Genomic DNA, 26,884 nt, shown 5'->3' on the forward strand with positions numbered 1-26,884 from the left:
CTGGGGGAGGTTTTTAGGGCTGGGTTATGGGGGGGTTCACGGTTGGGGGGGTCACGGTGCATGCCCAAAGGTTGCATGAGGGTGTGAATGGGGATGGGATCTGGAATTGGGGGGGGTGGGGGGGGAAGCACATGGCTGGGGGAGGTTGTGGTGAGTAGATGGGCTGGGGAGGGGGGTGCGTGGCTGCGGGGGGCGGGGGTCTCTAGGGTTGGGTGGGGGCTGTGTGAGCCTAAGCATCGTGTGAGGGTGGGAATGGGGTGTGGGGGGGACACGTGGGGGTGCACGATGGAGGGGACATGGCAGAGTGCGTGGCTGGGGGGGGCACGGGGTGTCTCAGTGTGGGGTATGGCTGGGGGGTAGGGGTGCAGCTGTGGGGTGCACACGGGAGTTTGGGGGGGTACCGGGGGTGGGTCAGCGTGGGGTACGCATGGCTGGGGGGGACACACACGGATGTGTCGTGGTTGTGTGGTTTGGGGGAGAAGCACGTGGCAGGGGGTGCACGTGGCTGATGGGACCTGGAGGGGTCTGGATACCTCAGCCCCTCCCCCCCCCCCCCCCGGTTCTCCCAGTGGAGTCTCGGTTGAGCCCCCAGCGCTGCCCCCCCACGCGCCACCATCACCACGCGTCACCGGGGCTGCTGAGACCCCAACGGGCACAGAGCGTGGCCATCTGTCCGTCTGTCTTTGTGGGGAGGGTCCGCAGCCTCTCCCCCAAGCCCCCCCCTTTCTGATGCAAAGCAGCGCTGGGGGAGGCGCTGGCTCCTGGGTGGCCGCTTTCATCCATTGTCCCCGGCCCCATTCTGTCCTTTCAGAGGGAAAAATAAAAGGGGGTGTGCAAGCGGAGACCCCAACCCACAGCAGGAGGGTGGGGGGCAGCAGGGGCGCCCCCCCCGGGTGGGGACACGCAGCCTCATGGCAGCTGGATCCAGCATGGTGGGGCTGGATCCTGCACTTCCCCTGGGGGTGGGGGTCATGTGGGGCTGCAGGGGCGAGGGGCTCCTGGCCCTGTAATTGCTTCCAGCCCCGGCTGCAGGGGGATGGGGGTCGGGGGCTGGGAGTGGGGGCAGCGCCTTCTGACAGCCCCGATGCTACGCTGATGGGCTCAGAGGAGAGGAGGGGTCTCCAGCTCAGCCCCCTTCATCCTCAAACCCCAACAAATTGGGGGGGGGAGGGGGGGGGGCAAAGCAGATGGAGGGGTGCTGAGCCCATGTCTCCAGCAGGACCTGGACAAGCACTGCCTGTGCCCCCCCCAGGGCGGTATATGGGGACCCCCCCAGACCCCCACCTCTAGGGGGCTGGAGTGGGCTGGCTCGCTTTAATGACCACACAGGAGGGCTGCCATAACGATTACTCTAATTAATGAGGGCCTAGGGGTGGGAGGTCGGAAGTCCTTGGTGTCCCACACACACACCTCCCTCCCCAGGTGCTGCACCCCCAGCCCCAAATTACTTCAGCTTCCTCCAGATTCCCCCTCCATCACTCAAGGCCCCTCGGTCCCCATTGCTCACATTCTCCCCGCTAAGCCTGCAATATCTCCAGGCCCCTCTGCCCCCCCCAGGCCACCCATTACCAGGCAACCCAGCGTCGTGCTCCCAGCCTGCCCTGCGGGCCCGTTGCCATGGTAGAGGGGTGGGCGCCATGGCCGCTGCTGCAGGCGGCGGTGTGGCCGCTACGGCCAGTGAGAGCAGCCTGCGGGCGCTGTACCGCTGGGTGGACGCTGTGCCGCTGTCCCGGCCGCGCAGGAACATCGCCCGGGACTTCAGCGATGGGGGTGTGCGGGGCTGGGGGGAGGCGTGGGCCTCCGGGGCAGGGCTGGGCCTCGGGGGGGGGGTCCAGGCCTTGTTGTCAGAACGAGGCCTAAGGAGGAGCCCAGGCCTTGGAGTCGGGGTCAGGCCAAGGCCTCAGGAGGAGTGCAGGCCTCAGGGTCAGGCCTAGGCCTGGGGGTCAGGGTTGGGCTTCAAGGGGTGTCCAGGCCTCAGGAGGAGCCCAGTCCTAAAGGACAGTCTGGGTCCCAGGGTCAGGGCTGGGCCCTGGGGAGTCCAGGCCTCGGGGTCAGGCCCAGCCTCATTGCCAGGCTTGTGGTTTGAGCCAGGTCCAGGCCTCAGGGTAATCTTGGGGGTAGTGCTGGGCCTCAGGAGGAATCCCAGCCTCTTGGAGGGACCAGGCCTTGGAGTCAGCCCAGGACTGGAGTTTGGTGGGTGTCCAGGCCCTGGGGTCAGGCCCAGGCCTCAGGGGGAGTGCAGGCCTGGGGGTCAGGGCTGGGCCTTGGGGAATCCAGGCCTCATTGCTAGGCTCAGGATTCAAGGTAGGCCCAGGCCTCAGGAGCAAGCCTTGGGGGTAATGCTGGGCCTCAAAGGGAGTCCAGGCCTCAGAGTTGGGCCCAGAGCTGGGCTTTGGGGGAGTCCAGGCCTTGGGGTCAAGCCCAGGCGTGGGGGTCAGGGCTGGGCTTCAGGAGGAGTCCAGGTTTGGGGCCAGGCTGTGGCCTTGGAGTGAAGCCTGGGCCCTGGGGGAAGCCTGGGCTGTGGGTGCAGGGCCAGCCCTTGAGTGTCGCAAGTCCTGGTGCCCCAGCGGCTTCTCCTCTCCTCCCCAGTGATGGTGGCCGAGGTGGTGAAGTTCTTCTTCCCTGCCATGGTGCAGCTGCACAGCTTCGTGCCCGCCAGCTCCACGCCGCAGAAGTTGGCCAACTGGGGCCACCTCAACAGGTACTGGGATGGACAGCACTGTCGGAGCGGAGCTGGGCAGCAGCAGGCGATGGGCAGCAGGAACCCTGCCTTTGTGCCCTCTGGGATGCAGATCTGGGTCATTTTCTAGGAAGGTTTTGAGCAAGCTGAACTTCTCCGTCCCCAATGAGGTGATCCGGCAGATCGTGCAGTGCCGGCCAGGCGTGGTAGAGCAGGTGCTGCTGCTGCTGCGGCAGAAGATCGAGGAGAAGCAGAAGCAGGTCAAGGCAGTGCCTGGCCCGGGTCAGGTCAGCAGGGCAGAGCTGGAGCAGGATCCTGTGGGGAGCGGGGCTGGCACGACTCAGTGCTGCAGATGGCAGCCGAGCGTTGCTATGGGAACTATCACGTCCCCGTTCACTCTGCAGCCATGAATTGGCCTGGGCAGGCCTGGAGGCGCTGCCATTAGCTGGGGTGGGGGAGGGCAAAGGGGTGCTGACTCCATCATCTTCCTCGCTGTGATTCTCCTCAAGGGGAGCAGAAAAGGCAGCTGGGTTGGACGCACAGCTCCAGGACAGCTTCTTCCCCTGCCCCAGCCAAATCTTCAGCCCAAGAGGGTCCTGGTCCCTGCAGTGTGAGATGAGGACACTGACCGTGCAAGCTTGGAGCAGGCTGGGGTCAGAGCAGGAATTCACCACGGGGAGGGCTGTGGCCGTGCAGGAATTCAGGCAGATTGATCCCAGCCCTGCCTCCAGGCGGTAATCAACACCGTGCTGCACTGGGAACCTCCTGCTCTGAGCCACTGCCGTGGGAACAAACCTCCCACACCCCACTGGCACCCCACTCTGCTCCAGGAGGGCTGCGCTCCCCTGTTCTCCCTTCTCCAGCATCAGGGCTGCCTCCTTGCATAGGGGCTGCTTGCAGGTTCACCCAGGGAGTGAGGAGCCAGGTACGATGTGGGTTCTCCTCTCTGCAGGAGCTGGGCCTGCAGGCAGCACAGGAGATCAGCTACCTGGAGACAGGCAAGGCCGGTACGTGGCACCTTGGGATGCTCACAACCCAAACTGTCTCCCTGCTGTACCCCTGGGAGGAGTGCTGCAAGCCCTGGCTTGTGCTGGGGCAGCTCTCCTGCCCAGCGAGTGCTGCTATCAGAGCCTGGGGCTGCCGTGGGGCAGAGCTACTGGGGTGGGGCGGGTGCTAATTGAGGGAGATGTAAGTTGTGCTAATGGAGGGAGGTGCTGATGTGTGGGAGCTGATGATAGTGTGAGGCGATGTCATAAAGCTGCATCCAGGAGCTTCACATGGGACATTAGGAAAACGTATTCATTGTGGTCCAGTGGTTGGACTGGCTTCCCAGAGAGGTGATTGGTGCCCCAGGTCCGCCATGGTGCACAGACAGAGCATTTGGACAACGCCCTCCGTAACTTTTGGCCACCCCTGAAGTGCTCGGGGACTCTGAGATGTTGGGAGGTCTCTTCCAAACTGTTCTATTGTAACTGCTGTGCTTGACAGGCTGCTCGAAGGCGAGGAGCACAGGAGGGGGCTGCACGCAGGAGACCCCCACGGCGGTTGGGTGAGTGCTGGTGCTGCTGTGCCGTTCCTGGGAGTCTCTGCAGAGGGACAGCCCCTGGCACGGGGATGCAGAGGAGCTGGGTGTGCCCAGGAGCTGCACGGCACAAGGGGTTGCTCCGTGGGCCACCATCACGCTGCACGAGGGGTTGGTCACCGTCCCGGTGTTTTGTTTCCTGCCCAGGGGGAACGAGAGCCGCCAGCACTGTGCCCCTGCTGCAGGGGGTGACACCGCTGCCATCCGCCTGCAGCTGGCAGAGAGGGAGCAGGCGCTGCTCCTGGCGCAGGAGACGGTCCAGGTGAGCCCCGTGGCAGCTCCCTGTGCCTCCCACCACCCCCACAGCAATGCTGGGCACCCACAGCGATGTTCGCTCAGTGCCGTCAGCCTCCCAGGTCGCCCTTCTGGTGGCAGCCCTGGGCACGTGCCAGGCTGGAGGTGGCCTCGCTGGTGTCCAGATGGCCCGTGTCTTGCTCCCGGCTGGGAGAGCAGCTTTCCCTTTCAATCCCTTCCTCCCGGCCGTGCCCTGGATCCCTGACACGTGCCCACATCACTTGTGTGAATCCCTGGTCCCCAGCTGCTCCCGATTCCCATCCTTCCAGGCAAGCCGCGTTCTGGGGACGCCCCGCTGGGTGTGGGAGCAGGAATCGAGGCCCCAAACCTGATGGCTGCCTGCGGGTCGGGGGCTTCTCCTGCGGGTGAGGGCGCACAGCCGGGACTCAGTGCGGGCCCAGCTGAGGGCTGCGCCCCACTCAGATCCTACAGATGAAGGTGCGAAGGCTGGAGCAGCTGCTGCGCCTCAAGGACATGAGGATCGACGACCTGAGCCGCTGCCTGCAGCAAGCCCGGCACCAGCAGCAGTGAGCACGGCCCGGCTTTGTCACCCTCCATCCTGACGTGGAGCTGCGCGTTCAGCGCCTCCCGGCCGCCCCCGTCAGCTCTCTGTCAGCCCCCCCGTGAGGAGCACAGAGGCGGCACGGCGCCCTGCAGGGCCGCTCCGTAATCCCCTCCCCGAGCTGTTGTTTATAATCTCCGAGGAAATCCCAGCCCGCGTGCCCGGCTCTGGCAGTGGAACACGCGGCCCTGTGGGGTAAACAACCTTCATCCCGCCTTGTGTCGATGTGGGGCAGCGGGGGCTCGGGGCGAAGCTCGGAGGCGTTCCGCACGTCGCCGCGCGCTTTCGCAGCCCCGCGGCCTCCCTGCAGCGCTCAGGGCCGGGGCCTCGCGCCGCTCCGCGCTGCTCCCCGCCTGCGGACGTGCGCTGCGGGAGGGAGCCGCTCCCAGGGGTGCAGCTGCCTGAGCGCAGCGGGGCCAAAAGGTGCTGCTGGCGGCCCGTGGGGGCTTCGCTGTTCGTGCCGTTCCTCCTCGCAGCGCCCAGCCCGGCCCGCTCCCAGCCCGCTATTTCGGTATCGATTCCCCGAAGCCCAAGGCCCAGGCCTCGGAGGGGCCGTTCCCATGGCAACCGCGCCGCCCAGGGAGGGACCCAGCGCGCCACCTGCCGCCCCGATGCCCCGCCCACTCGTTCCTCATTGGCTGCCGCCCTCTCGCCACGCCCCATCTATCAGTCCCGCCCATCGGCTACGACCCGGCCGAAGGGACGCTGGGGAGCCGGAGCCAATGGGAGTGGCGGGAGGGGCGTGACCGCCCAAGGGAAGACCAATGGGAACATGGGAGGGTGTGGCCGAACACCTGACGGACCAATAGGAGGGCGGGGGCGTGTCCCGGTAGTGGGAAGCGGGCAGCGACCGGGACGCGGCGGTGAGAGGGCGCGGAGCGGCGCGGGCGGCGGAGCGGCGCGGGATTTCTTCGGGTATTTATTGGGGCATTGCCCCGGGATTTGGGGTTTTTTGTTTTTTTTTCGTTTCCTTTATTTTTATTTTCTTTCGCTTTAATTCCTTTTTTATTCTTTTTTTCCTCCTTTATTTTTCCTTTCCCCTCCCTTTTGTTTTTCTTTTATTCCCCCATTCCCATCATTTCTCACGTTTCCTCTTTTTTCTTTTTTTTTCTCTTTTCTTCTCCCCATTCTTTCCCCTTTCCCCCCCTTTTTTATTTTTCCCTTTTCTTCTTCTTTTCTTATCCCGTTTCCTTTCTTTTCCTCTTGCCTTTCTTTTTATCCTCTCTTTTTTCCCATTACTCCCTACCCCCCACCCCTATGGGCCGCCCTCCCCGCAGCCGCTGCGCCCCCATTGCTGCCCCACTGACCCTGGGCCGGCCCAGGGTGGGCTCCGTGTGGTCGGTGTGGGGCTGAGGGCTGGGGTCGCAATCCCTTTCCGTGGTCCCTTCGCTCCCATGGCCCGCACGGGGGATCCCCCCCCTCCCCAAAGGCACGCTGCAGGGTGCTGGGGGGCAATGGGACATCCGCGGTTCTGTGCCCCATTGCCAGCGCGCTCCAGCATGGGGCACGTGGGGAAACCGAGGCCCGGTGCCCCCCCTCACCTCGCTCCCCCCCTCCAGGTGCTTTGCACCCCCCACCCCCACCATGGCCGGGAGCCGCCGCTGAGCCCCACCGTCATCCCAAAGCTGCGCGAGCGCGGCAGACCCATGGCTGCAGCCAACAAGGGTGAGTGCTGCCCCCGCGCTGCCGTCCCCACCGGGCTGTGGGGTCGCTGCTGCTCCTTTGGGACCCGCCGCCCCTCGGGGTGGCACTGCGCTTGTGTCACCTGCTGCTCGGTGGCACCGCTTGCGGCGCCGTCGGGCGATGCCTGAACGCAGAGCGCTCCATGGAGGTGGGCTTTGTCCCCTCTGGGGGTCTCTGTCCCCCAAAACCCCTTGGAGGGGGCAGACCTCCCCGTGCTGGGGCAGCCCCTCGCTTGGGGACGCTGTGCCGGAGGGTGGCACTCAGTGCTGGGCTGCACAGTGGCTCTGGATGCGAAGTGGCAGCGCCCGCTGTGCGGTGCTCATGGGGCGTGGGAGTGTGGCACTGCCCCGTTGGCACCCGGGGCTGGTGGGGCTCCTGGCAGTCCCTGAGCCCTGGGTGGAACAGAACAGAACAGCCCCGAGTGGCTCTGCCCTGCCCCTGGAGCAGGGGGTGCAGTTGGCGCTGCAGCTTGGTGCGCTCAGGGCACGTGGTTCCATTGCACCCGCATCCCATCAATGCTGGCACGACCCCAGCCAGCCCTGCCCCACAGTTCTGGTCGTGCCCCCGTTGGGTATTTGGGCCTTTCCTGATGCTTTTGGGGCTGTGGGGACAAACCTGGCGCTGGGTGGCGCTTCCCCGATGGCTCCCCGTGGGCACATCCCCACGGACACGCTGGCGCCTTGGCCACATCGGCAGCCCTCGTGCCACGCTCCGTGCCCCCTGCGTGTTATGTTACATTGGGACCAGCTGTGTGCTGGGGGGGCCGCATCGGGGTCCCCATCCCCTCCCCGATCCCCCTCTGCCCCCACAGGGCTCAGCACTCCCTGCCAGCCCCGACAATGCCGAGTTATTAAATCTGCGTCTGCAGCACAAAGAGCCTTTTCTTTAAGCGGGAGGCAATCTGCTCACTGCCTGCTGCCAGATGGGCGCGCGGCCACGCCACGGAGGGGGCTTTGCTGCGGGGGGCTCCGTCCCTCCTGGGCACGGTGGGGGATTTGGGCACGGCTGCGTCCCCTCGGCACCCGCGGGAGCTGAGGTTTTGTGCGGTGTTCTGCTCGCTTTGCACTTTGGGGCCGCTTGCTTTGGTCCTTCCCCGAGCAGAGCCTGGAGAGGGGTCCCCCGTGTGCCATTCGTGCCCGTGGGGGTGGTTGGCACGTTGGGGCGCTGCTGGAGGAGCCGTTTTCCCGTCCCCACGCAGGCAGCAAGGCGAAGGCGGGCGCCGTGCGCTTCGCCCCCAGCCAACCCGGCGAGGGGAACCCCGGCCACGTCCACTTCGATGAGAAGCTGAGAGACTCGGCCGTGATGGTGACGCAGGAGAGGGACGGCCACGTCCTCGTCAAGGTCCTGGCAGGGCTGTGGGGAGCAGTGCTGCGCTGCGGGGTCCTGGCGGGGGGGGGGACGGGGGGCTGGGTGTCGCCAAGGCTGCACCACGGGGCCCCGTCCCCTTTCCTCAAGAAACAAAGGGCTCCGAGGTGCCCCGGTGTCACAGGAAGCAGAGTGATGCGAAATCCCCCTTGGGGCTGTTGCCCTGCAATTGCTGTGGGTCACTCGGCGGCGGATGTGGGTGCTGTGGGTGCCGCGTGTGCCCTACACGCGGTGCCCGGGTCCTGGTGGCACAGCTCGGTGCGCTCACATTATCCACAGGGTTGGTGTCCTCACATCGCCCAGGCCGAGGAATGTCCCCTTCTGTCCCCACGGGGTTCTGTACCGGTGGCTTTGGGGTCGGCGCGTGGCTGCTGGAGGTGCCCCCAGTGGGTCCTTACACCCGAGGCTGATGGCTCTCGGGGCTCCTTACACCACGGGAGGGGCCGTGGGGTGGGGATTCGGTCCCAAGAGCCGCTGTGCCCCTCCAGGTGGGCTTCCTGAAGATCCTGCACAAGTATGAGATCACCTTCCTGCTGCCCCCGTCGCAGCGGCTGGGGAGGGACGTGTGTGCTCTGCCACTCCCCAACCCCAACCTCAAAGTCCTCGGTGTCACTGCGGTGCCTGAAGGTAAAGACCCCATCCCCACCACTGCTCTGTGTGCGTCCCGTGAGCGCAAGGGCTCTGCTGCAGCAGCCCAGCCCCATCCCTGCCCGTCCATGGGCGCGGGGTGACCCCCAGCAGACGTTGGGGCTGGAGAACACCTCTGACATCCCCCCCCCCCACTGTGCCCGCTGACCACCTCCCCCCCGTGCCACATCTCTGTGGTTTTATTTCCTCGTATCCAGGCTACAGTGTGAGGTGTGAGTACACGGCTCACAAGGAGGGTGTGCTGAAGGAGGAGATGCTCCTGGCCAGTGAGACTGGAGATGGCTCCTGCCTTAAGGTGGTGGTGCAAGCACGTGTCATGGGTAAGGGCTGAGGGCATCCATCTGGGATTCATGTCCTGGGGTTTGGTGGGGTCTGGGATGCACAACTTCTGTGGGCTTTGTGAGGTTCATTGGATTTTGAAACACTATTACCTCCCCAGTACAACCCAATGGATAGACCTGGCAGCCCAGTGGTCTCCCAATACAACCCAATGGGTAGACCTGGCAGCCCAGTGGTCTCCCAATACAACCCAATGGGTAGACCTGGCAGCCCAGTGGTCTCCCAATACAACCCAATGGGTAGACCTGGCAGCCCAGTGCCCTCCCAATACAACCCAATGGGTAGACCTGGCAGCCCAGTGCCCTCCCAATACAACCCAATGGGTAGACCTGGCAGCCAAGTGCCCTCCCAATACAACCCAATGGGTAGACCTGGCAGCCCAGTGGTGTCCCAATACAACCCAATGGGTAGACCTGGCAGCCCAGTGCCCTCCCAATACAACCCAATGGGTAGACCTGGCAGCAGTGTCCTCCCAATACAACCCAATGGGTAGACCTGGCAGCCCAGCTGCTGACCCAGCTCTCCCCATGATGGGAGGACAGTCAATGGGATGTGACCCCCGTGCCCGTTCCCATTGTCCCCCCCCGCCCCACAGACCGACACCACGGCACCCCAATGCTGCTGGATGGGGTGCGCTGCGTGGGGGCTGAGCTGGAGTACGACTCGGAGCAGAGCGACTGGCACGGCTTTGATTAACGCCATCCTGCACCTTCCTGCGGACGGACCCCCCCTCCCCGAGCATCGGTGGGACCCCCGCTGCTCTGCGCCACGGCTGCCGTGGGGCTGTGGCTGCTCCCCCCGAGCCCCCCATGCGTGCCTATCCCCAGCCCCACGGCTGCTCTTCCCAGAGCCCTGAGCACCATGTGCGGGGCTGGGGGGGTGAGGGGGCTCTCCTTGCTGCTGTACTGCTGCTTCCCTCCTGCTGATCCCCCCCATGGGTCCAACTTCTCCTCCTGGGGGCTGGAGCTGAGCTGTGACCTCAGGAGACCCCTGGTTCTGTGCCACCCCCCATCGCTGCCTCCATTCGCCCCCACCCTCCCCCTGGTTTTTCTTTTCCTTCCCGCCCCCCTGGCGCATGGAGCAGAAGCGTTTGGTTGGCAAAGCAGCAGGAGGCTGTATGTGCCTATACATATATAAACCTATAGATATATATATATATACAGCTGTGGGAACGTCTGGGTTTGGGTACGAAACAAAGAGCTCGAGGGAAGTAAATAATAAATGTCAGCTGAACACGCGCCAGGGCTCAGTGTGCCTTAAACCCAATGGAGATGTGGGGCTGCAGGGTGTGGAACTCAGAGATACGGAGCTCCAAGGTGTAGAACCCAGAGATGTGGGGCTGCAGGGTGGGAAACCTGGAGATGTGGGGCTGCAGGGTGTGGAACTCCCAAGATGTAGGGCTCAAGGATATGGAACTCAGTGATGTGGGGCTGCGGGGTGGGAAACCCAGAGATGTGGGGCTGCAGAACAAATGGGCTGCAGGATGTGGGACTCCAAGATGTGGGGCTGTAGGGTATGGAACTCAGTGATGTGGGGCTGCAGGATGTGGGACTCCAAGATGTGGGGCTGTAGGATATGGAACTCAGAGATGTGGGGCTGTAGGATATGGAACTCAGAGATGTGGGGCTGCAGAACAAATGGGCTGCAGGATGTGGGACTCCAAGATGTGGGGCTGCAGAACAAATGGGCTGCAGGATGTGGAACGCGGAGATGCGGGGCTGCAGGGTCCCGGAGAGGCGGAGCAGCAGAACAGTTGGGCCGCATGGTTGCACGCTCGCTCCGTGCCCCCGCGGAGCAACGAGGGGCGCCCAGCCGTCGCCCCCGGCCCGCGGCGCCCCCTCCCCACGGCCCACCGCCCTCAGTCGGACAGGAAATCGATGGTGGCCCCCACAGTCCTGGCGCTGCTCACGTCCACGGCCGTCACCTTGATCTCCGCGTCCCCAAACTGCATGCTGGCGCGGATCTCCCTGCGCTCCCCGACCCCCCCCAGCTCGGGCAGCTCCAGGCTGACGGTGCCGCACTTCCTCACGCCCGGCTCGGTGATGAACAGCACGTCGTCCCGGGCGCAGCTGTAGATGTTGATGACGGTTCTGCGCTGCCCGGAGCGCGCGGGGCAATAACTGCGCTGCACCACCTCCCCCAGCGCCACCGACTGCTCCGCGCAGACGAACTTCTCGAAGACGTCGCTGCACCAACGCCGGCCGTCCTTCAGCAGCAGCTTCTCCCTCGGGTGCTTCCCCTCTATGAACTTATTGAGCACCCCGACGCCGTAGGTGAGGGGGGAGCGGCGGACGCGCAGCGCGGTGGGGTCGAGGCCGAAGAGCACGGCGCCTTTTAGGATGCTCAGCCCCGCGTCTTGCGGCACCAGCACGCGGCACGCGGTGCCCAACGCCGCCTGCACGGCGCGCTGCAGCACGGCCGACTCGGCGAAGCCGCCCACCAGGAAGAGGAATTTCACGCCCCGAACTTCGGGTCGCTTCAGGAGGGCGTCTGGGGACGGGGGTGCGGGCTCAGGGCTGAGGGTCCCCGTCTGTCCCCGTCCCCTGCATCCCATCCACCTGCACCCCCATCCTTCTGCGTCCCATCCCCTGCATCCCATTCCATCCCATCCCACCCCACCCCACCCCACCCCATCCCATCCAATCCTCCTGCATCCCATCCCATCCCATCCCATCCCATCCTATTCCCCTGTATCCCATCCCATCCCCCTGCATCCCATCCCATCCCATCCCATCCCATCCCATCCCATCCCATCCCATCCCATCCCATCCCCCTGCATCCCATCCCATCCCATCCCATCCCATCCCACCCCACTCCACCCCACCCCATCCCATCCCATCCCATTCCCCTGCATCCCATCCCATCCCATCCCATCCCATCCCATCCCCCTGCATCCCATCCCATCCCATCCCCCTGCATCCCATCCCATCCCATCCCATCCCCCTGTATCCCATCCATCTGCACCCCCCTCCCCTGCACCCCATCGCCCTCCATCCCTGTCCCCTGCATTCCTGCACTCCTGTCCCCCTACACCCCATCCCCCTGTCCCCTGCATCCCATCCCATTATATCCTGCACGCCCCTCCCCCTGCACCCCAGCCCCGTCTCCCCGTCTCCTTCCACCCCCATCCCCCTACACCCCATTGCTCTGCATCCCAGCAACCGTCTTCCTGCACCCCTGACCCCTGCACTCCTGTCCCCCTACATCCCATCCCTCTGCACCCGTCCCCCTACACCCTATCTCCCCATTCCCCTGCATCCCATCCCCCCCACCCTTGTCCCCCTGCACCCATCTCCCTGCACCCCCGCCCCTCCATCACCCTACATCCCATTCCTCTGCATCCCTGTCCCCTGCAGTGCTCTCCCCCTGCACCCCACCCCCCTGCACCACTGAGCCTCGCATCCTAACCCCTGTCCTCCTGTCCCATCCCATTGCACCCTGCACCCCTGTACCCCTACACCCCATCTCTCTGCATCCTAACAACCCCGTCTCCCTGCACCCCTGATCCCTGCACCCATACCCTTGCATCCCATTTCCCTGTCCCCCTACACCCCACTCCCCCGCATCCCCATCCCCCTGCATCCCATCCCACTGTACCCCTGCACCCACCCCCTGCACCCCTGTTCCCCTGCATCCTCTGCATCCTTGTCCCCCCGTCCCCCCAGCCCTCTGCCCCCCTCCCCACACATCCTTCCAGCCCAGCCCCCCCCATCCCCACACCCCCCATCCCCACACCCCCCATCCCTTCATTCCCACCCCATGTGCTCCGCTCTCTGTGCTCCCTTCCATCCCAGCACCTCCATCCCCCCCCATCCTCACCCCCACCCACCCCACACCCCCACCCCGCCCCACTCATCCCCATACGTCCCCATCTCTCCAGGTTGCCACCTCCATCCCCCTCCATCCCCGTCCCCCCGTGCCTCCATCCCCTCTCCCTCCCCCCCGTCCCCACACATCCATCTGGGGCTGCTCGTGGCTCCCAGCCTCAACCCCACACGGTACCAGGGGGGAGTGGGGCACGACCTGGGACCCTACAGTGTGGCTGCAAGGGGTGCCCAGACGGGGTACCCACACCGGGTATCCATCTCGGTGTGGCTGCAGGGGGGGCACCCGTGTTGGGCACCCGTTTCAACGTGGCGGTGGGAGGTACCCACTTTGGGTACCCACCCTGGGGGTCCCTGGTGTGACAGGTGCCCATTCACGGCCCCACACGGCGCTCAGACCCCCCCCCCCATTTTGGGGTGCCCCCATACCGATGTGTTGGACGATGCGGGTGACGGTGGGCTGGAACAGCTCGCTCATGGCCTCCGCGGACATCCGCAGCATTCCCTGCGACGACCACTTCACCAGCTTCACACTACGGGACGGCGACGTCGGGGGCTGCCCTACGGACCCCAAACCCCCCGCGGCTCCGCTCCCAGCCCCCCCCCTCCCCCCTTAACGCAGGACCCCCACGTAGGGCTGCTCACTCGCTCCTGCGCAGCGCCGTCTCCACGCTGTGCCCGCGGTGCCTGCGGTAGAAGTCGATGAAGGAGAAGGGCAGGGAGATGTTGACGGGGGCGCAGCGCGACGGGGCGGCCGCGCGTTTCCGAGCCTCGAAGGCGATGCTGAGATCCACCCAGGCTGCCGGGCGCTGAGCCTTAAAGCTGGCCATGAAATCCGCCCCGAAGATGCGGCACAGCAGCTGCTCGAAGGCCACGTCCACCCCCACGGCGCCGTAGGGACCCCCTGGCGACGGGGTGGGGGGTCAGGGGGTCCTCGGACCCGTAAGGGGGGCTCTGCCCCAGTGGGGGTCCCTGGGTGATGCTCGGGGCGTTGGGGCAGCAGCAGCCCTGGATCGGGTCACACAACCCCCCCCCATCCTCCCCAATCCGCACGTCCCCGTGTCCCCCACGTCCCCCCGTCCCCTCCATCACTCCTTAATCCCTGTGTCCCCTCCATCACGCCTCTCCCCCATGTTCCCTCTATGACCTCCATCCCCATGACCCCCATCCCCTCCATCACCCCATAACCCCCATGTCCCCTCTATGCCCCCCCATCCCCACGTCCCCCCATAATCCTCCTATTCCCTCCATCCTCCCATCCGCTCTGTTTCTCTCCATCCCCATTGCTACCCCAACCCCTTCCCCCCTATCCCCTCTATGTCCCACATCCCCATGTCCCCCTGCCCCCTCCATCCTCCCATAATCCCCATGTCTCCTCTATGTCCCCCCCATCCCCATATCCCCCCCCAACCCCACGTCCCACATTTCCTCTATTCCCCACCATGTCCCCATATCCCCCATGTCCCCCCACATCCCCATATCCCCCCACAATCCTCCTATCCCCTCTGCCCCCCCATCCCCATGTCACCTCATGTCCCCCCGTCCCCTCCATCCCCCCATAATCTCCCGTCCCCCCCATGTCCTCCCATCCCCATGTCCTCCCATAGCCCCCATATCACCCCCATCCCCACACCCCCCATATCCCCTCTGCCTCCCCATCCCCCCCATCTCCTCATCCCCCCCGATATCCCCACGTCCCCCCATGTCCCCTCTGTCCCCCCCCATCCCCATATCCCCCCCCGCCCCCCACAGCCGCCAGTCGGCGCTCCAGTCCCGCCGCGATCCCCGCGCGCCGCTCCGCCGCCCCCGTGCGGTTCCGCGCAGCGATGCTGGGGGGGGGGGGGGGGGGTGAACCCGCAATGACAGCCCGCCCCCCCGCCCCCCCCGCCCGCACCCGACGCCTTGTAGAGCTCCTTCAGCGTTCCCTGCGGCCGCTCGATCTGATGCACGGTCAGGTCCACGCTGCCCCCCCCGCAGTCCGCCACGATGTAGCGATCCCCTGCGGGCAGCGACGGGGGCGTGGGGAGGGGAGGGGAGGGGGGCTCACCCCCCCCATCTCTCCGTGTACCCCTCCATCCATCCCTCTATCGCCTATTTTTCCAGTTTAAAAACGCTTTGAAAAAGTTTTTGTCTTTGGGGGGGGTGGAAGCAAAGTGCCGCAGCACTGATTGCAGCGAGCCGACAACCCGAATTGGCGGGGACCCCCCGCCCCCATCCCCCAACCCACCCCCCAAAGGAATATCTGACCCCGGACCCCCCCCCCCCACACACACCTTTCCAACACCCCCAACCCCCCCCCCTCCCCGTACCTTCTCGCAGTTCCGCCCACATCTCCCCCATCCCCGCCTCCACCACGAACGTCCGGCTGTGCCGGGAGCGCCGCAGCTGCTCTCGGGCTGCGGGAGGGACGGGGGGGCGTGAGATGGGGGGGGGCAGCGGGGTGGGACCCCCACCCAACCCAACCCCACTGGGTTCCCTCTCTGATGTGCGCCCCCCCCCCCCCCAGCGGTAACGCAGGGCAACCGCACAAACAGCGCTGGGGGACCCAGCCCATGGGGGGGGGGGGGGGGACACCCCAACGGCACCCATCCCATACACACCCCAGTGCCACCCACCCCAATGGCACCCACCCTGTGACCCCCCAATGGCACCCACCCCAAAGACACCCATCCCAAAGACACCCCAGTGCCACCCACCCTGTGCCATTCACCACAATGGCACCCACCCCAATGACTCCCACCCCAACGACACCCATCCCACTGACACCCATCCCACTGACACCCACCCCGTGCCACCCACCACACTGCCACCCACCTCATCCACATCCACCCCAAAGACTCCCACCCCGTGCCACCCACCCCAATGACACCCACCCCAATGATACCCAACCCACACCCATCCTGTGCCACCCACCCTCTGCCATTCACCCCACTGCCACCCACCCCATTCACATCCCAGTGCCACCCACCCTGTGCCATTCACCTCAATGGCACCCATCCCACTGACACCCACCCCAATGATACCCATTCTTGCCACCCACCCTGTGCCATTCACCCCAATGACACCCACCCCACTGACACCCACCCCATTCACACCCCAATGCCACCCACCCAGTGCCACCCACCCCAATGACTCACATCCCACTGACACCCACCCTGTGCCACCACCCTGTGCCATTCACCCCACTGCCACCCACCCCAAAGTCACCCATCCACCGACACCCACCCCAATGGCACCCAACCGCCACCCACCCCACTGCCACCCACCCCATTCACACCCCAATGCCACCCACCCTGTGCCACCCACCCCACTGCCACCCACCCCATTCACACCCCACTGACCCCCACCCTCTGACACCCACCCCGTTGCCCCCCACCCCGCAGCGCCCCCCGCTGCCACCCACCCTGCCTGAAGCTGCCCTCGATGGTGCCGTCCCCCCCCCCCCCGTTGTTTGGTGCCGCGCAGCCCAGCTCCAGCACTTGGTGCAGCCGCAGCTTCCTGCAGTAAATGGAGGCGGCTTCGGGCTCCAGCGCGATCAGCAGCTGCTCGGGGTGCTCGGGGGGCACCAAGCCGGCCTGGGGGGGCAGGGGGTCACGGTGGGCATTGGCTGCTCCGTGTGCCCCCATCGAGCTGCGCTGCTGCTGGCACAGCCCAAAGTCGTGGCCGTGTGCCCACGGAGCTGCTCTCAGCCTGTGCCACCCAACCCCAACCCCAACCCCAACCCCTCCCCATCCCCATCCCATCCCATCCCATCCCATCCCCATCCCCATCCCCATCCCCATCCCATCCCATCCCATCCCATCTCACCCCACCCCACCCCACCCCACCCCACTCCATCCCATCCCCACCCCACCCCACCCCATCCCATCCCCATCGCCATCCCATCCCACCCCACCCCATCCCATCCCCATCCCATCCCATCCCATCCCATCCCATCCCATCCCATCCCCATCCCATCCCATCCCATCCCATCCCCATCCCATCCCATTCCCATCCCATCCCATCCCACCCCATCCCATCCCCATCCCATCCCATCCCATCCCATCCCATCCCATCCCCATCCCATCCCATCCCATCCCATCCCCATCCCATCCCATTCCCATCCCATCCCATCCCATCTCACCCCAACCCCAACCCCAACCCCAACCCCAATCCCAACCCGTCCCATCCCATCCCATCCCATCCCATCCCATCCCATCCCATCCCATCCCATCCCATCCCATCCCCATCCCATCCCATCCCATCCCATCCCATCCCATCCCATCCCATCCCATCCCATCCCCATCCCATCCCATCCCATCCCATCCCATCCCATTCCCATCCCATCCCATCCCATCTCACCCCAACCCCAACCCCAATCCCAACCCGTCCCATCCCCATCCCATCCCATCCCATCCCATCCCATCCCATCCCATCCCACCCCACCCCACCCCACCCCACCCCATCCCACCCCCTCCCATCCCATCCCACCCCACCCCATCCCATCCCATCCCATCCCATCCCACCCCACCCCATGCCCAGTGCCATCTCTATTCCCAACCCCAACCCCAACCCCATTCCCATCCCATTTCCCTCTCTATCCCCATCCCATTTCCAAACCCAACCACATCCTCACCCCATCCCCATCTCAACCCCAACCCCATTCCCATCTTAACCCCATTCCCATCCCCACCTGCATCCCCACCCCATCCCCACCCCCACCCCTTTCCCGACCCCATCCCACCCCATTTCCAACCCCCCCCTCACCCTATACGCCGCCTCCCTCATCAGCAGCTTTGCGGGCCGTTTCCACACAGCCGGCACGGTGAGCACCCAGCGGACGGCCCCGCTCTCCGGCAGCGCCGGGCTCTGCTCCCTCAGCTCCTGCAGAACGAAGCGGGCGGCTGGGACCCCCGGCGCCCCGGCCCCTTTTTGGTGCCCCCCGCTTTGTGCCGTGCCCCCACCTGCACGGCGCGCTGCTTGAAGAAGCGCAGCGCGTGGGCGAACACCTCCAGCGCCGCCACCTTCCTGCCGTTGGCAGCTTCCAGCTCCGTCCTCACGCTCAGCTCCTGCAGGGGGCAACGGCTGCTGCGCCCCCACCCCAAAACCTGCTGTGCCCCCACCCCAAGGGCTGCTGTGCTCCCACCCCAAAATCTGCTGTGCCCCTACCCTAAGGGCTGCTGTGCCCCCACCCCAAAGGCTGCTGTGCCCCCACCCCAAGGGCTGCTGTGCCCCCACCCCAAAGGCTGCTGTGCCCCCACCCCAAAGGCTGCTGTGCTCCCACCCCAAGGGCTGCTGTGCTCCCACCCCAAAATCTGCTGTGCCCCTACCCTAAGGGCTGCTGTGCCCCCACCCCAAAGCCTGCTGTGCCCCCACCCCAAAGGCTGCTGCGCCCCCACCCCAAAGGCTGCTGTGCTCCCACCCCAAGGGCTGCTGTGCTCCCACCCCAAAATCTGCTGTGCCCCTACCCTAAGGGCTGCTGTGCCCCCACCCCAAAGGCTGCTGTGCCCCCACCCCAAGGGCTGCTGTGCCCCCACCCCAAAGGCTGCTGTGCCCCCACCCCAAAGCCTGCTGTGCCCCCACCCCAAGGGCTGCTGTGCCCCCACCCCAAAGCCTGCTGTGCCCCCACCCCAAAGGCTGCTGCGCCCCCACCCCAAAGGCTGCTGTGCTCCCACCCCAAGGGCTGCTGTGCTCCCACCCCAAAATCTGCTGTGCCCCTACCCTAAGGGCTGCTGTGCCCCCACCCCAAAGCCTGCTGTGCCCCCACCCAAAGGCTGCTGTGCCCCCACCCCAAAGCCTGCTGTGCCCCCACCCCAAGGGCTGCTGTGCCCCCACCCCAAAGCCTGCTGTGCCCCCACCCCAAAGGCTGCTGCGCCCCCACCCCAAAGGCTGCTGTGCTCCCACCCCAAGGGCTGCTGTGCTCCCACCCCAAAGCCTGCTGTGCCCCCACCCCAAGGGCTGCTGTGCTCCCACCCCAAAGGCTGCTGTGCCCCCACCCCAAGGGCTGCTGTGCTCCCACCCCAAAGGCTGCTGTGCCCCCACCCCAAGGGCTGCTGTGCTCCCACCCCAAAGGCTGCTGTGCCCCCACCCCAAGGGCTGCTGTGCTCCCACCCCAAAGGCTGCTGTGCTCCCACCCCAAGGGCTGCTGTGCCCCTACCCTAAGGGCTGCTGTGCTCCCATCCCAAGGGCTGCTGTGCCCCCACCCCAAAGGCTGCTGTGCCCCCACCCCAAGGGCTGCTGCGCCCCCACCCCAAAACCTGCTGTGCCCCCACCCCAAAGGCTGCTGTGCCCCCACCCCAAAGGCTGCTGTGCCCCCACCCCAAGGGCTGCTGTGCCCCCACCCCAAAGGCTGCTGTGCCCCCACCCCAAAACCTGCTGTGCCCCCACCCCAAAGGCTGCTGTGCCCCCACCCCAAAGGCTGCTGTGCCCCCACCCCAAAGGCTGCTGTGCCCCCACCCAAGTGCTGCTGTGCCCCCACCCCAAAGGCTGCTGTGCCCCCACCCCATTGATACCCACCCCAAAGGCTGCTGTGCCCCCACCCCAAAGGCTGCTCTGCCCCCACCCCAAAGCCTGCTGTGCCCCCACCCCAAAGGCTGCTGTGCCCCCACCCCAAGTGCTGCTGTGCCCCCACCCCAAGGGCTGCTGTGCCCCCACCCCAAAGCCTGCTGTGCCCCCACCCCAAAGGCTGCTGTGCCCCCACCCCAAAACCTGCTGTGCCCCCACCCCAAAGGCTGCTGTGCCCCCACCCCAAAACCTGCTGTGCCCCCACCCCAAGGGCTGCTGTGCCCCCACCCCAAAACCTGCTGTGCCCCCACCCCAAAGGCTGCTGTGCCCCCATCCCAAAGGCTGCTGTGCTCCCACCCCAAAACCTGCTGTGTCCCCACCCCAAAGGCTGCTGTGCCCCCACCCCAAAGGCTGCTGTGCCCCCACCCCAAAGGCTGCTGCGCCCCCACCCCAAAGGCTGCTGTGCCCCCACCCCAAAGGCTGCTGTGCTCCCACCCCAAAGGCTGCTGCGCCCCCACCCCAAAGGCTGCTGTGCCCCCACCCCAAGTGCTGCTGTGCCCCCACCCAAGGCTGCTGTGCCCCCACCCCAAAACCTGCTGTGCTCCCACCCCAAAGGCTGCTGTGCCCCCACCCCAAAGGCTGCTGTGCCCCCACCCCAAAGGCTGCTGTGCCCCCACCCCAAAACCTGCTGTGCTCCCACCCCAAAAGGCTGCTGTGCTCCCACCCCAAGGGCTGCTGTGCTCCCACCCCAAAAGGCTGCTGTGCTCCCACCCCAAAAGGCTGCTGTGCTCCCACCCCAAGGGCTGCTGTGCTCCCTCCCCAAAAGGCTGCTGTGCTCCCACCCCAAAGGCTGCTGTGCCCCCACCCCAAAAGGCTGCTGTGCTCCCACCCCAAAGGCTGCTGTGCCCCCACCCCAAAGGCTGCTGTGCTCCCACCCCAAAGGCTGCTGTGCCCCCACCCCAAAGGCTGCTGTGCTCCCACCCCAAAGGCTGCTGTGCTCCCACCCCAAAAGGCTGCTGTGCTCCCACCCCAAAGGCTGCTGTGCCCCCACCCCAAAGGCTGCTGTGCCCCCACCCCAAAGGCTGCTGTGCTCCCACCCCAAAGGCTGCTGTGCTCCCACCCCAAAGGCTGCTGTGCCCCCACCCCAAAGGCTGCTGTGCTCCCACCCCAAAGGCTGCTGTGCCCCCACCCCAAAACCTGCTGTGCTCCCACCCCAAAGGCTGCTGCGCCCCCACCCCAAAGGCTGCTGCGCCCCCACCCCAAAGGCTGCTGCGCCCCCACCCCAAGTGCTGCTGCGCCCCCACCCAAAAGGCTGCTGTGCTCCCACCCCAAAACCTGCTGTGTCCCCACCCCAAAGGCTGCTGTGCCTCCACCCCACTGATACCCACCCCAAAGGCTGCTGTGCCCCCCGTGTTGGCTCTCCGTATCTCGGTGCCCCCCATCTCTGTGCCCCCCTCTCGGTTCTCCCCATTTCTGTGCCCCCCATGTCTGCACCCCGCAGCTCGGCGCCCCCCAGGTTTTTGCCCCCCCCCGCTTCTCTCTCCCCCCAGCCCTCCAGGCAGCACAGCAGGCCCCGCTCTCACGCTGCTGCCGTGGATCTTCATCTTGAACTTCTCGAAGTAGAGCCACTGCTGCGCCTGCTCGGGCTGCAGGCGGTGGAAGGCGTCGCGCGCGGCGTAACCGAAGCTGTGGAAGGCGCCGCTGGGGGTGAGCAGCAGGCAGGTGGGGGTCTTCTGGTTGGCCACCCCAGGGTCCCCGCCTTCCCACTTCCTGCAGGTGGGAACGGCGGGTGCTGAGCTGCTGTGGGGCACGGCGAGGAACAGGGCAGCAATGCAAGGCACTGCGTGGCACAGCATTGCATGGCACTGCATGGCACAGCACTGCATGACACTGCATGGCACAGCATTGCATGGCACAGCTCTGCATGGCACAGCATGGCACAGCACAGCATGGCACAGCACTGCATGGCACAGCATTGCATGGCACTACATGGCACAGCACAGCACTGCATGGCACTGCATGGCACTGCATGGCACAGCACTGCATGGCACGGCACTGCATGGCACAGCATTGCATGACACTGCATGGCACAGCACTGCATGGCACAGCACTGCATGGCACTGCATGGCACTGCATGGCACAGCACTGCATGGCACTACATGGCACAGCACTGCATGGCACAGCACTGCATGGCACAGCACTGCATGGCACAGCACTGCATGGCACTGCATGGCACAGCATTGCATGGCACTACATGGCACAGCACAGCACTGCATGGCACAGCATTGCATGGCACAGCGTTGCATGACACTGCATGGCACAGCACTGCATGGCACTGCATGGCACTGCATGGCACAGCACTGCATGGCACGGCACTGCATGGCACAGCATTGCATGACACTGCATGGCACAGCACTGCATGGCACAGCACTGCATGGCACTGCATGGCACTGCATGGCACAGCACTGCATGGCACTACATGGCACAGCACTGCATGGCACAGCACTGCATGGCACAGCACTGCATGGCACAGCACTGCATGGCACTGCATGGCACAGCATTGCATGGCACTACATGGCACAGCACAGCACTGCATGGCACAGCATTGCATGGCACTGCATGGCACAGCACAGCACTGCATGGCACAGCATTGCATGGCACAGCACTGCATGGCACAGCACTGCATGGCACTACATGGCACAGCACAGCACTGCATGGCACAGCATTGCATGGCACAGCACTGCATGGCACAGCACTGCATGGCACTGCATGGCACTGCATGGCACAGCACTGCATGGCACGGCACTGCATGGCACAGCATTGCATGACACTGCATGGCACAGCACTGCATGGCACAGCACTGCATGGCACTGCATGGCACTGCATGGCACAGCACTGCATGGCACTACATGGCACAGCACTGCATGGCACAGCACTGCATGGCACAGCACTGCATGGCACAGCACTGCATGGCACTGCATGGCACAGCATTGCATGGCACTACATGGCACAGCACAGCACTGCATGGCACAGCATTGCATGGCACTGCATGGCACAGCACAGCACTGCATGGCACAGCATTGCACGGCACTGCATGGCACAGCATTGCACGGCACAGTATTGTACAGAGCAGCACGGCACAGCATTGCACAGCACAGCATTGCACAGCGCAGCATGGCAGGGTGTTGCATGTCACAGCACTGCACAGCGCAGCACAGCACTGCATGGCACAGCATTGCACACCATTGCACAGCACTGCATGGCACAGCGTTGCACAGTGCAGCACAGCACAGCACTGCATGGCACAGCACGGCACAGCGATGCACATCACAGCACTGCATGGCACTGCACACTGCAACACAGCACAGCGTTGCACGGCACAGTGTGGCACACGGAGGCCCATGGTGGCACATGGAGGCCTGTGGAGACCCATGGAAGCCCATGGTGGCACATGGTGGCACATGGAGGTCCATGGTGACACATGGAGGTCCATGGTGGCACAGGGAGGTCCATGGTGACACATGGAGGTCCATGGTGGCACAGGGAGGTCCATGGTGACACATGGAGGTACATGGTGGCACAGGGAGGTCCATGGAGACTCAGGGAAGCCCATGGTGGCACATAGAGGCCCATGGTGGCACATGGAAGCACATGGTGGCCTATGGAGGCACGCGGTGACACATGGAGGCACATGGAGGCACAGGGAGGCACATGAAGGCCTATGGTGGCACATGGTGACACATGGAGGCACATGAAGGCCTATGGTGGCACATGGTGACACATGGAGGCACATGGAGGCACATGGTGACACACGGAGGTACACGGTGGCACAGGGAGGCACATGGTGGACATGGAAGCACATGGTGGCACATGAAGGTAGATGGTGGCACATGGAGGCACACGGTGACACACGGTGGCACAGGGAGGCACAGGACCCCCGCCCCCCCCCCCCGTGGCCCCGTTACCTCATCATGTGGATGGCCTCGGGGTCGCTGCAGAAGCTGAAGCCGTAGCCGCTGGACGTGGTGCCGAAGTCGATGGCCACCACCACAGCAAAGGACGGGGCTGTGTGGGCATCGCTCCTCTGCCACGGGGATGGGGCAGCGCTGGGGGGCGCGGGCACAGCCCCCCCACGGCCAACCCCCTCTGTGCCACAGGGCTGCTGCCGCCCCGCATCCGAACCCCAATGGCTGTGAGCTTGGGGTCACCCCATGTCCAGCAGCTGCTGTTCCCCTGTGTCCCCGTGTCCTTGTGTCCCTGTGTCCATGTCCCTATGTCCACACGTCCTTGTGTCCCCGTGTCCTTGTGTCCCTGTGTCCATGTCCCTATGTCTACACATCCTTGTGTCCCCGTGTGCCCATGTCCCTGTGTCCACACGTCCCCGTGTCCCTGTGTCCTCATGTCTCCGTGACTCTGTGTCCCTCTGTCCTGCTTTTCCTGCGTCCCCATGTCTCTGCATCCACATCCCCGTGTCTCCATGACCCTGTGTCCTCGTGCCCCCATGTCCCCCTGTCCCCTGTCTCCATGTCCTTGTGTCCCCATATCCCCATGTCCCCCCATGTCCCCACGTTTCCCTGTCCCTGTGTCCCCCTGTCCCCATGTCCCCCTGTCCCCATATCCCCATGTCCCCCGGTCCCTGTGTCCCCCTGTCTCCATCTCCCCGTATCTCCCCACGCCCCCCTCGCCCCCCCCGTCCCCACCCCCGCCGTTCCCTCACCGGTGACTGGGAAGGTGTCAGCGGGGCGATGCTGCACCAGTCGTGCGTTGTCCCCGGAGAGCCGGGGGGGTCGGTGTGGGGCAGCGCTCCCCGTTGGCACCTGGGGACGCAGCACAGCCACCCACCTGTGGATCCCCCCTCGTCCCGCCCCCATCCCCGACCTCCCGATCTCCCTGCCGGGGGTCGGGGATGCGGTGCTCCCCTCTTGGGGGGGGGGGGGTCCCGCGCCCGTCGGGGGGGGCCGTGCAGATCCCCGATGCGGCCCCCGACCCCGCACCCCCTCCTGGAACGTGGCTCCAATTAACGGAGGGCTTCATTAATCGCCCGCACGGAGCGACGGACGGACGGGGGGCCGCGACCCCCCCGAACTCCCCCGAGCGCGGCGCTCCGAGACCCCCAAACGCAGTGACCGCGGGGTGGGGGGGACTTCTCCGCGCCCCCCCCCACGGCCCTATAAGTGCCTTTCCCTGTATCCGTGTCTGCGGCATGAATATTTGATCCCTGCCAAAAGGGAACGGCCCCCGGGGGGGGGGCTCGGCGGGGGCGGGGGGCCCCTTTGGGGTGGGCTGCGGGGGGGCTCTTTGCAGCGCACCGCACCAAAGGCGCCCCGGAGGCGCTGAGCGATGCTCCGAGGTGGGGGGAGGAGACGAGGGGGGGGGACGCGTCGTGTGGGGCGCGGGGGCTGCGGGATGGGGGGTTTTGGGGGCGGGGGGGGGGCGAGAGCTGTGGGGCCGCTGCCGGAGCGGCGTCGGGTTTCGCGGCCGCAGCTGGTTCTGGTTATGGGGCGCGGGGGAGAGCGGCTCATTAGGGGTGCGGGGGGGCTCCGAGCGTCAGCAGCCGGCTGGACGGGGGGGTGGGGAAGGGGGAGGCGGCCCCCCCTGCCCGCCCCGCTGCCTTACCGCCACGGAGGCCCCGCACGTCGGGCTCCAACAGCGTCGCCATCGCCGCCACCTGCGGGATTGGACGGTGGGGGGGGAACACACGGCTGTCACCGGAGGGGAGCCGGACTCATCCCCCCCCCTCCCTCAAAGAGCCGTTGGGAACCCGCAGGAGCGGGGCCGGCGGTGGGGTGCAATGGGGCGCGGGGCTGGCCGTGACCTCAATGCCATCCCACCAACGTTGTCCCCCTCCGAGGGAGCGAACCGCGTTTCTAGGGGCCGGGAGTTGTCTGCGCGCTCGGCAGCCACGGCTGGGGGGGTGGGGAGGGGTGGGGAGAGCTTGGGGAGGGGGGGCAGCCCCGGGGACCCCCATGTAGCCATGCGGGGGCAGTCTCTGCGTCCCCCTCCTCTGTCCCCACCGCGGTGCCCCCATAACGCTGCGCACACCCCGTGGGCGCACCGACCCTTCCCCCCCCCCTCCCAGGACGCAGAGTTGAAGCCCCACATTCCCCCCCGCCCCCCGTGGCCGTGGGACCCCCCCCCCCAGCTCCCCTCGCCCTGCAGCAGAGGGTTCCGAGCGCCTTCTGCCATTTCCTTTTCTGCAGCAACTCGGGGAAATGGGGAGAGGAAAGGCGGTGGGGAAGCAGCGGGGCCGGGGCTGCGCGCACGGCGTGCGGCACGGGGACAGCGGGGCGCTTCGCTGTGGGGTCCCCGCGGGGGTCTTAGGGCCGCTGTGGGGTCGGGAGGGGGAGCCTGAATTCCCCTCTGTGGGCTTTGTGGGAGCCCCCCCGTCCCGCTGTCACCGCTGGGACGCCCCTGGCACTGAGCGCTGCGTGCCGCCCCCGGGACCCACCTATGAGCCCCCTCCGTGCCCCCCCCCAATCGGCCCCCTCCGCACCGCCTGTCCCCGCGGCTCACAGCGCTGTCCCCGCACTGAGGGCAGGGCCGTGGTGGCTGCGGGGCACGCAGAGCGGCGATCCCCACTCCCACCCGTGTCCCCCTCCCCAGACCCCCCCGGCTCCGGCTTGGAGACAAACCCACCTTCCCCACGTCTCCCACCCGCGCCCCCGAGCCGTGACGCCCCCCAGCCACCCTCAGCCCCCCCGTGCCACCCCCACCCCTCGTCCCGTCACCCCGCAGCGCTCACCCACCTCTATGCTGGGGGTCCCCGGGCGCAGCCGCCGCTCAGCGCTGCCCTCCGCCTGCAGCCCCGCGCCCGCCGCCCCGCGCTGCCTCCCCCCGCGCCCCTCTCCCTCCCGGCCCCCCCCGGCAGCGCTTCAAATTGCAATTCCAGCTGCAGATGTGGGAGCGGAGAGGAGGCAGGGCCGGGCCGGGACGGAAACCTTCGCTCGGCCTCCCCACGCTGGGTGGGAGCGCGGCGGCCGTGCAGCGGGGGCACCCGCAGCCCTCTGCCCCCCCACCCCCCACCTCCCACGGCTCTTCTCTGCAGCTTTTCCCCCAGGAAAAGTCCCCTTCTGCGCTCCGACCCCCCGGCCCCACCGGCAGAGCCGAAATGCACCGACAGAGCCCCCAAATGGAGACCCCAGCGTGTGCCATCGGCGTCACCGTGCTCTGTGCCACCCTCGGGCACCGCGCTCTCGCTGCTCGTGTGGGCGCAGTGCGCGGCTCTGGGCTCCTCGAGGGGCTGCCCAGCGTGTCCCCAAGCGTGACACAGTGCTGCTCTCATGGCACACCCCTCGTGCTGCTCACGGGGTGCACGTGGAAGAGGTCTTGCGCTGCTCACGGGTGCACGAGGCACACACTCTGTGCTGCTCCCAGGGTGCACGAGGCACAGTCCTTGTGCTGCTCACATGGCACACGCCTCGTGC

General features: G+C 66.1%; 3 protein-coding genes across 13 annotated transcripts; 2 read left to right on the forward strand and 1 right to left on the reverse strand.

Moving 5' to 3' along the window:
• The first annotated feature begins 1,051 nt into the window (after positions 1-1,051).
• On the forward strand, positions 1,052-5,269 carry SPEF1 (sperm flagellar and cilia associated 1). 8 transcript variants are annotated; one of them, XM_085215019.1, is made up of 8 exons: positions 1,052-1,770; positions 2,590-2,701; positions 2,793-2,940; positions 3,633-3,687; positions 4,169-4,229; positions 4,410-4,524; positions 4,801-4,825; positions 4,980-5,269. In XM_085215019.1, the coding sequence occupies exons 1-8, from the start codon at positions 1,638-1,640 to the stop codon at positions 5,117-5,119; spliced, it is 789 nt and encodes a 262-aa protein (XP_085071145.1). In that variant the 5' UTR covers positions 1,052-1,637; the 3' UTR covers positions 5,120-5,269. The 8 variants fall into 8 exon arrangements, with proteins under 8 accessions (XP_085071145.1, XP_085071148.1, XP_085071142.1 ...); XM_085215016.1 differs by having other exon boundaries at positions 1,064-1,770; positions 2,793-2,967; XM_085215020.1 differs by having other exon boundaries at positions 1,073-1,770; positions 2,811-2,940.
• ADISSP (adipose secreted signaling protein) lies at positions 5,177-10,391 on the forward strand. 4 transcript variants are annotated; one of them, XM_085215024.1, is made up of 6 exons: positions 5,177-5,313; positions 6,678-6,783; positions 8,000-8,142; positions 8,655-8,793; positions 9,012-9,134; positions 9,749-10,391. In XM_085215024.1, exons 2-6 carry the CDS (start codon positions 6,765-6,767, stop codon positions 9,847-9,849), a joined length of 525 nt encoding a protein of 174 aa, XP_085071150.1. In that variant the 5' UTR covers positions 5,177-5,313; positions 6,678-6,764; the 3' UTR covers positions 9,850-10,391. The 4 variants fall into 4 exon arrangements, with proteins under 4 accessions (XP_085071150.1, XP_085071149.1, XP_085071151.1 ...); XM_085215023.1 differs by lacking the exon at positions 5,177-5,313 and adding an exon at positions 5,689-6,033; XM_085215025.1 differs by lacking the exons at positions 5,177-5,313; positions 6,678-6,783; positions 8,000-8,142 and adding an exon at positions 8,187-8,552.
• On the reverse strand, positions 10,243-26,868 carry HSPA12B (heat shock protein family A (Hsp70) member 12B). The gene is given in 14 exon segments (XM_085215015.1): positions 10,243-11,643; positions 13,407-13,510; positions 13,623-13,881; positions 14,872-14,976; positions 15,287-15,373; positions 16,381-16,552; positions 17,724-17,840; positions 17,921-18,025; positions 21,044-21,230; positions 23,426-23,544; positions 24,178-24,248; positions 24,251-24,277; positions 25,077-25,128; positions 26,207-26,868. Coding segments are annotated over 13 exon segments (2,028 nt in total). The 5' UTR covers positions 25,120-25,128; positions 26,207-26,868; the 3' UTR covers positions 10,243-11,011.
• Between the last annotated feature and the right edge of the window lie 16 nt (positions 26,869-26,884).

This window comes from Meleagris gallopavo, chromosome 35 (genome assembly GCF_905368555.1).
Source record: "Meleagris gallopavo chromosome 35, MGAL_WU_HG_1.1, whole genome shotgun sequence".
Lineage (NCBI taxonomy): Eukaryota > Metazoa > Chordata > Aves > Galliformes > Phasianidae > Meleagris > Meleagris gallopavo.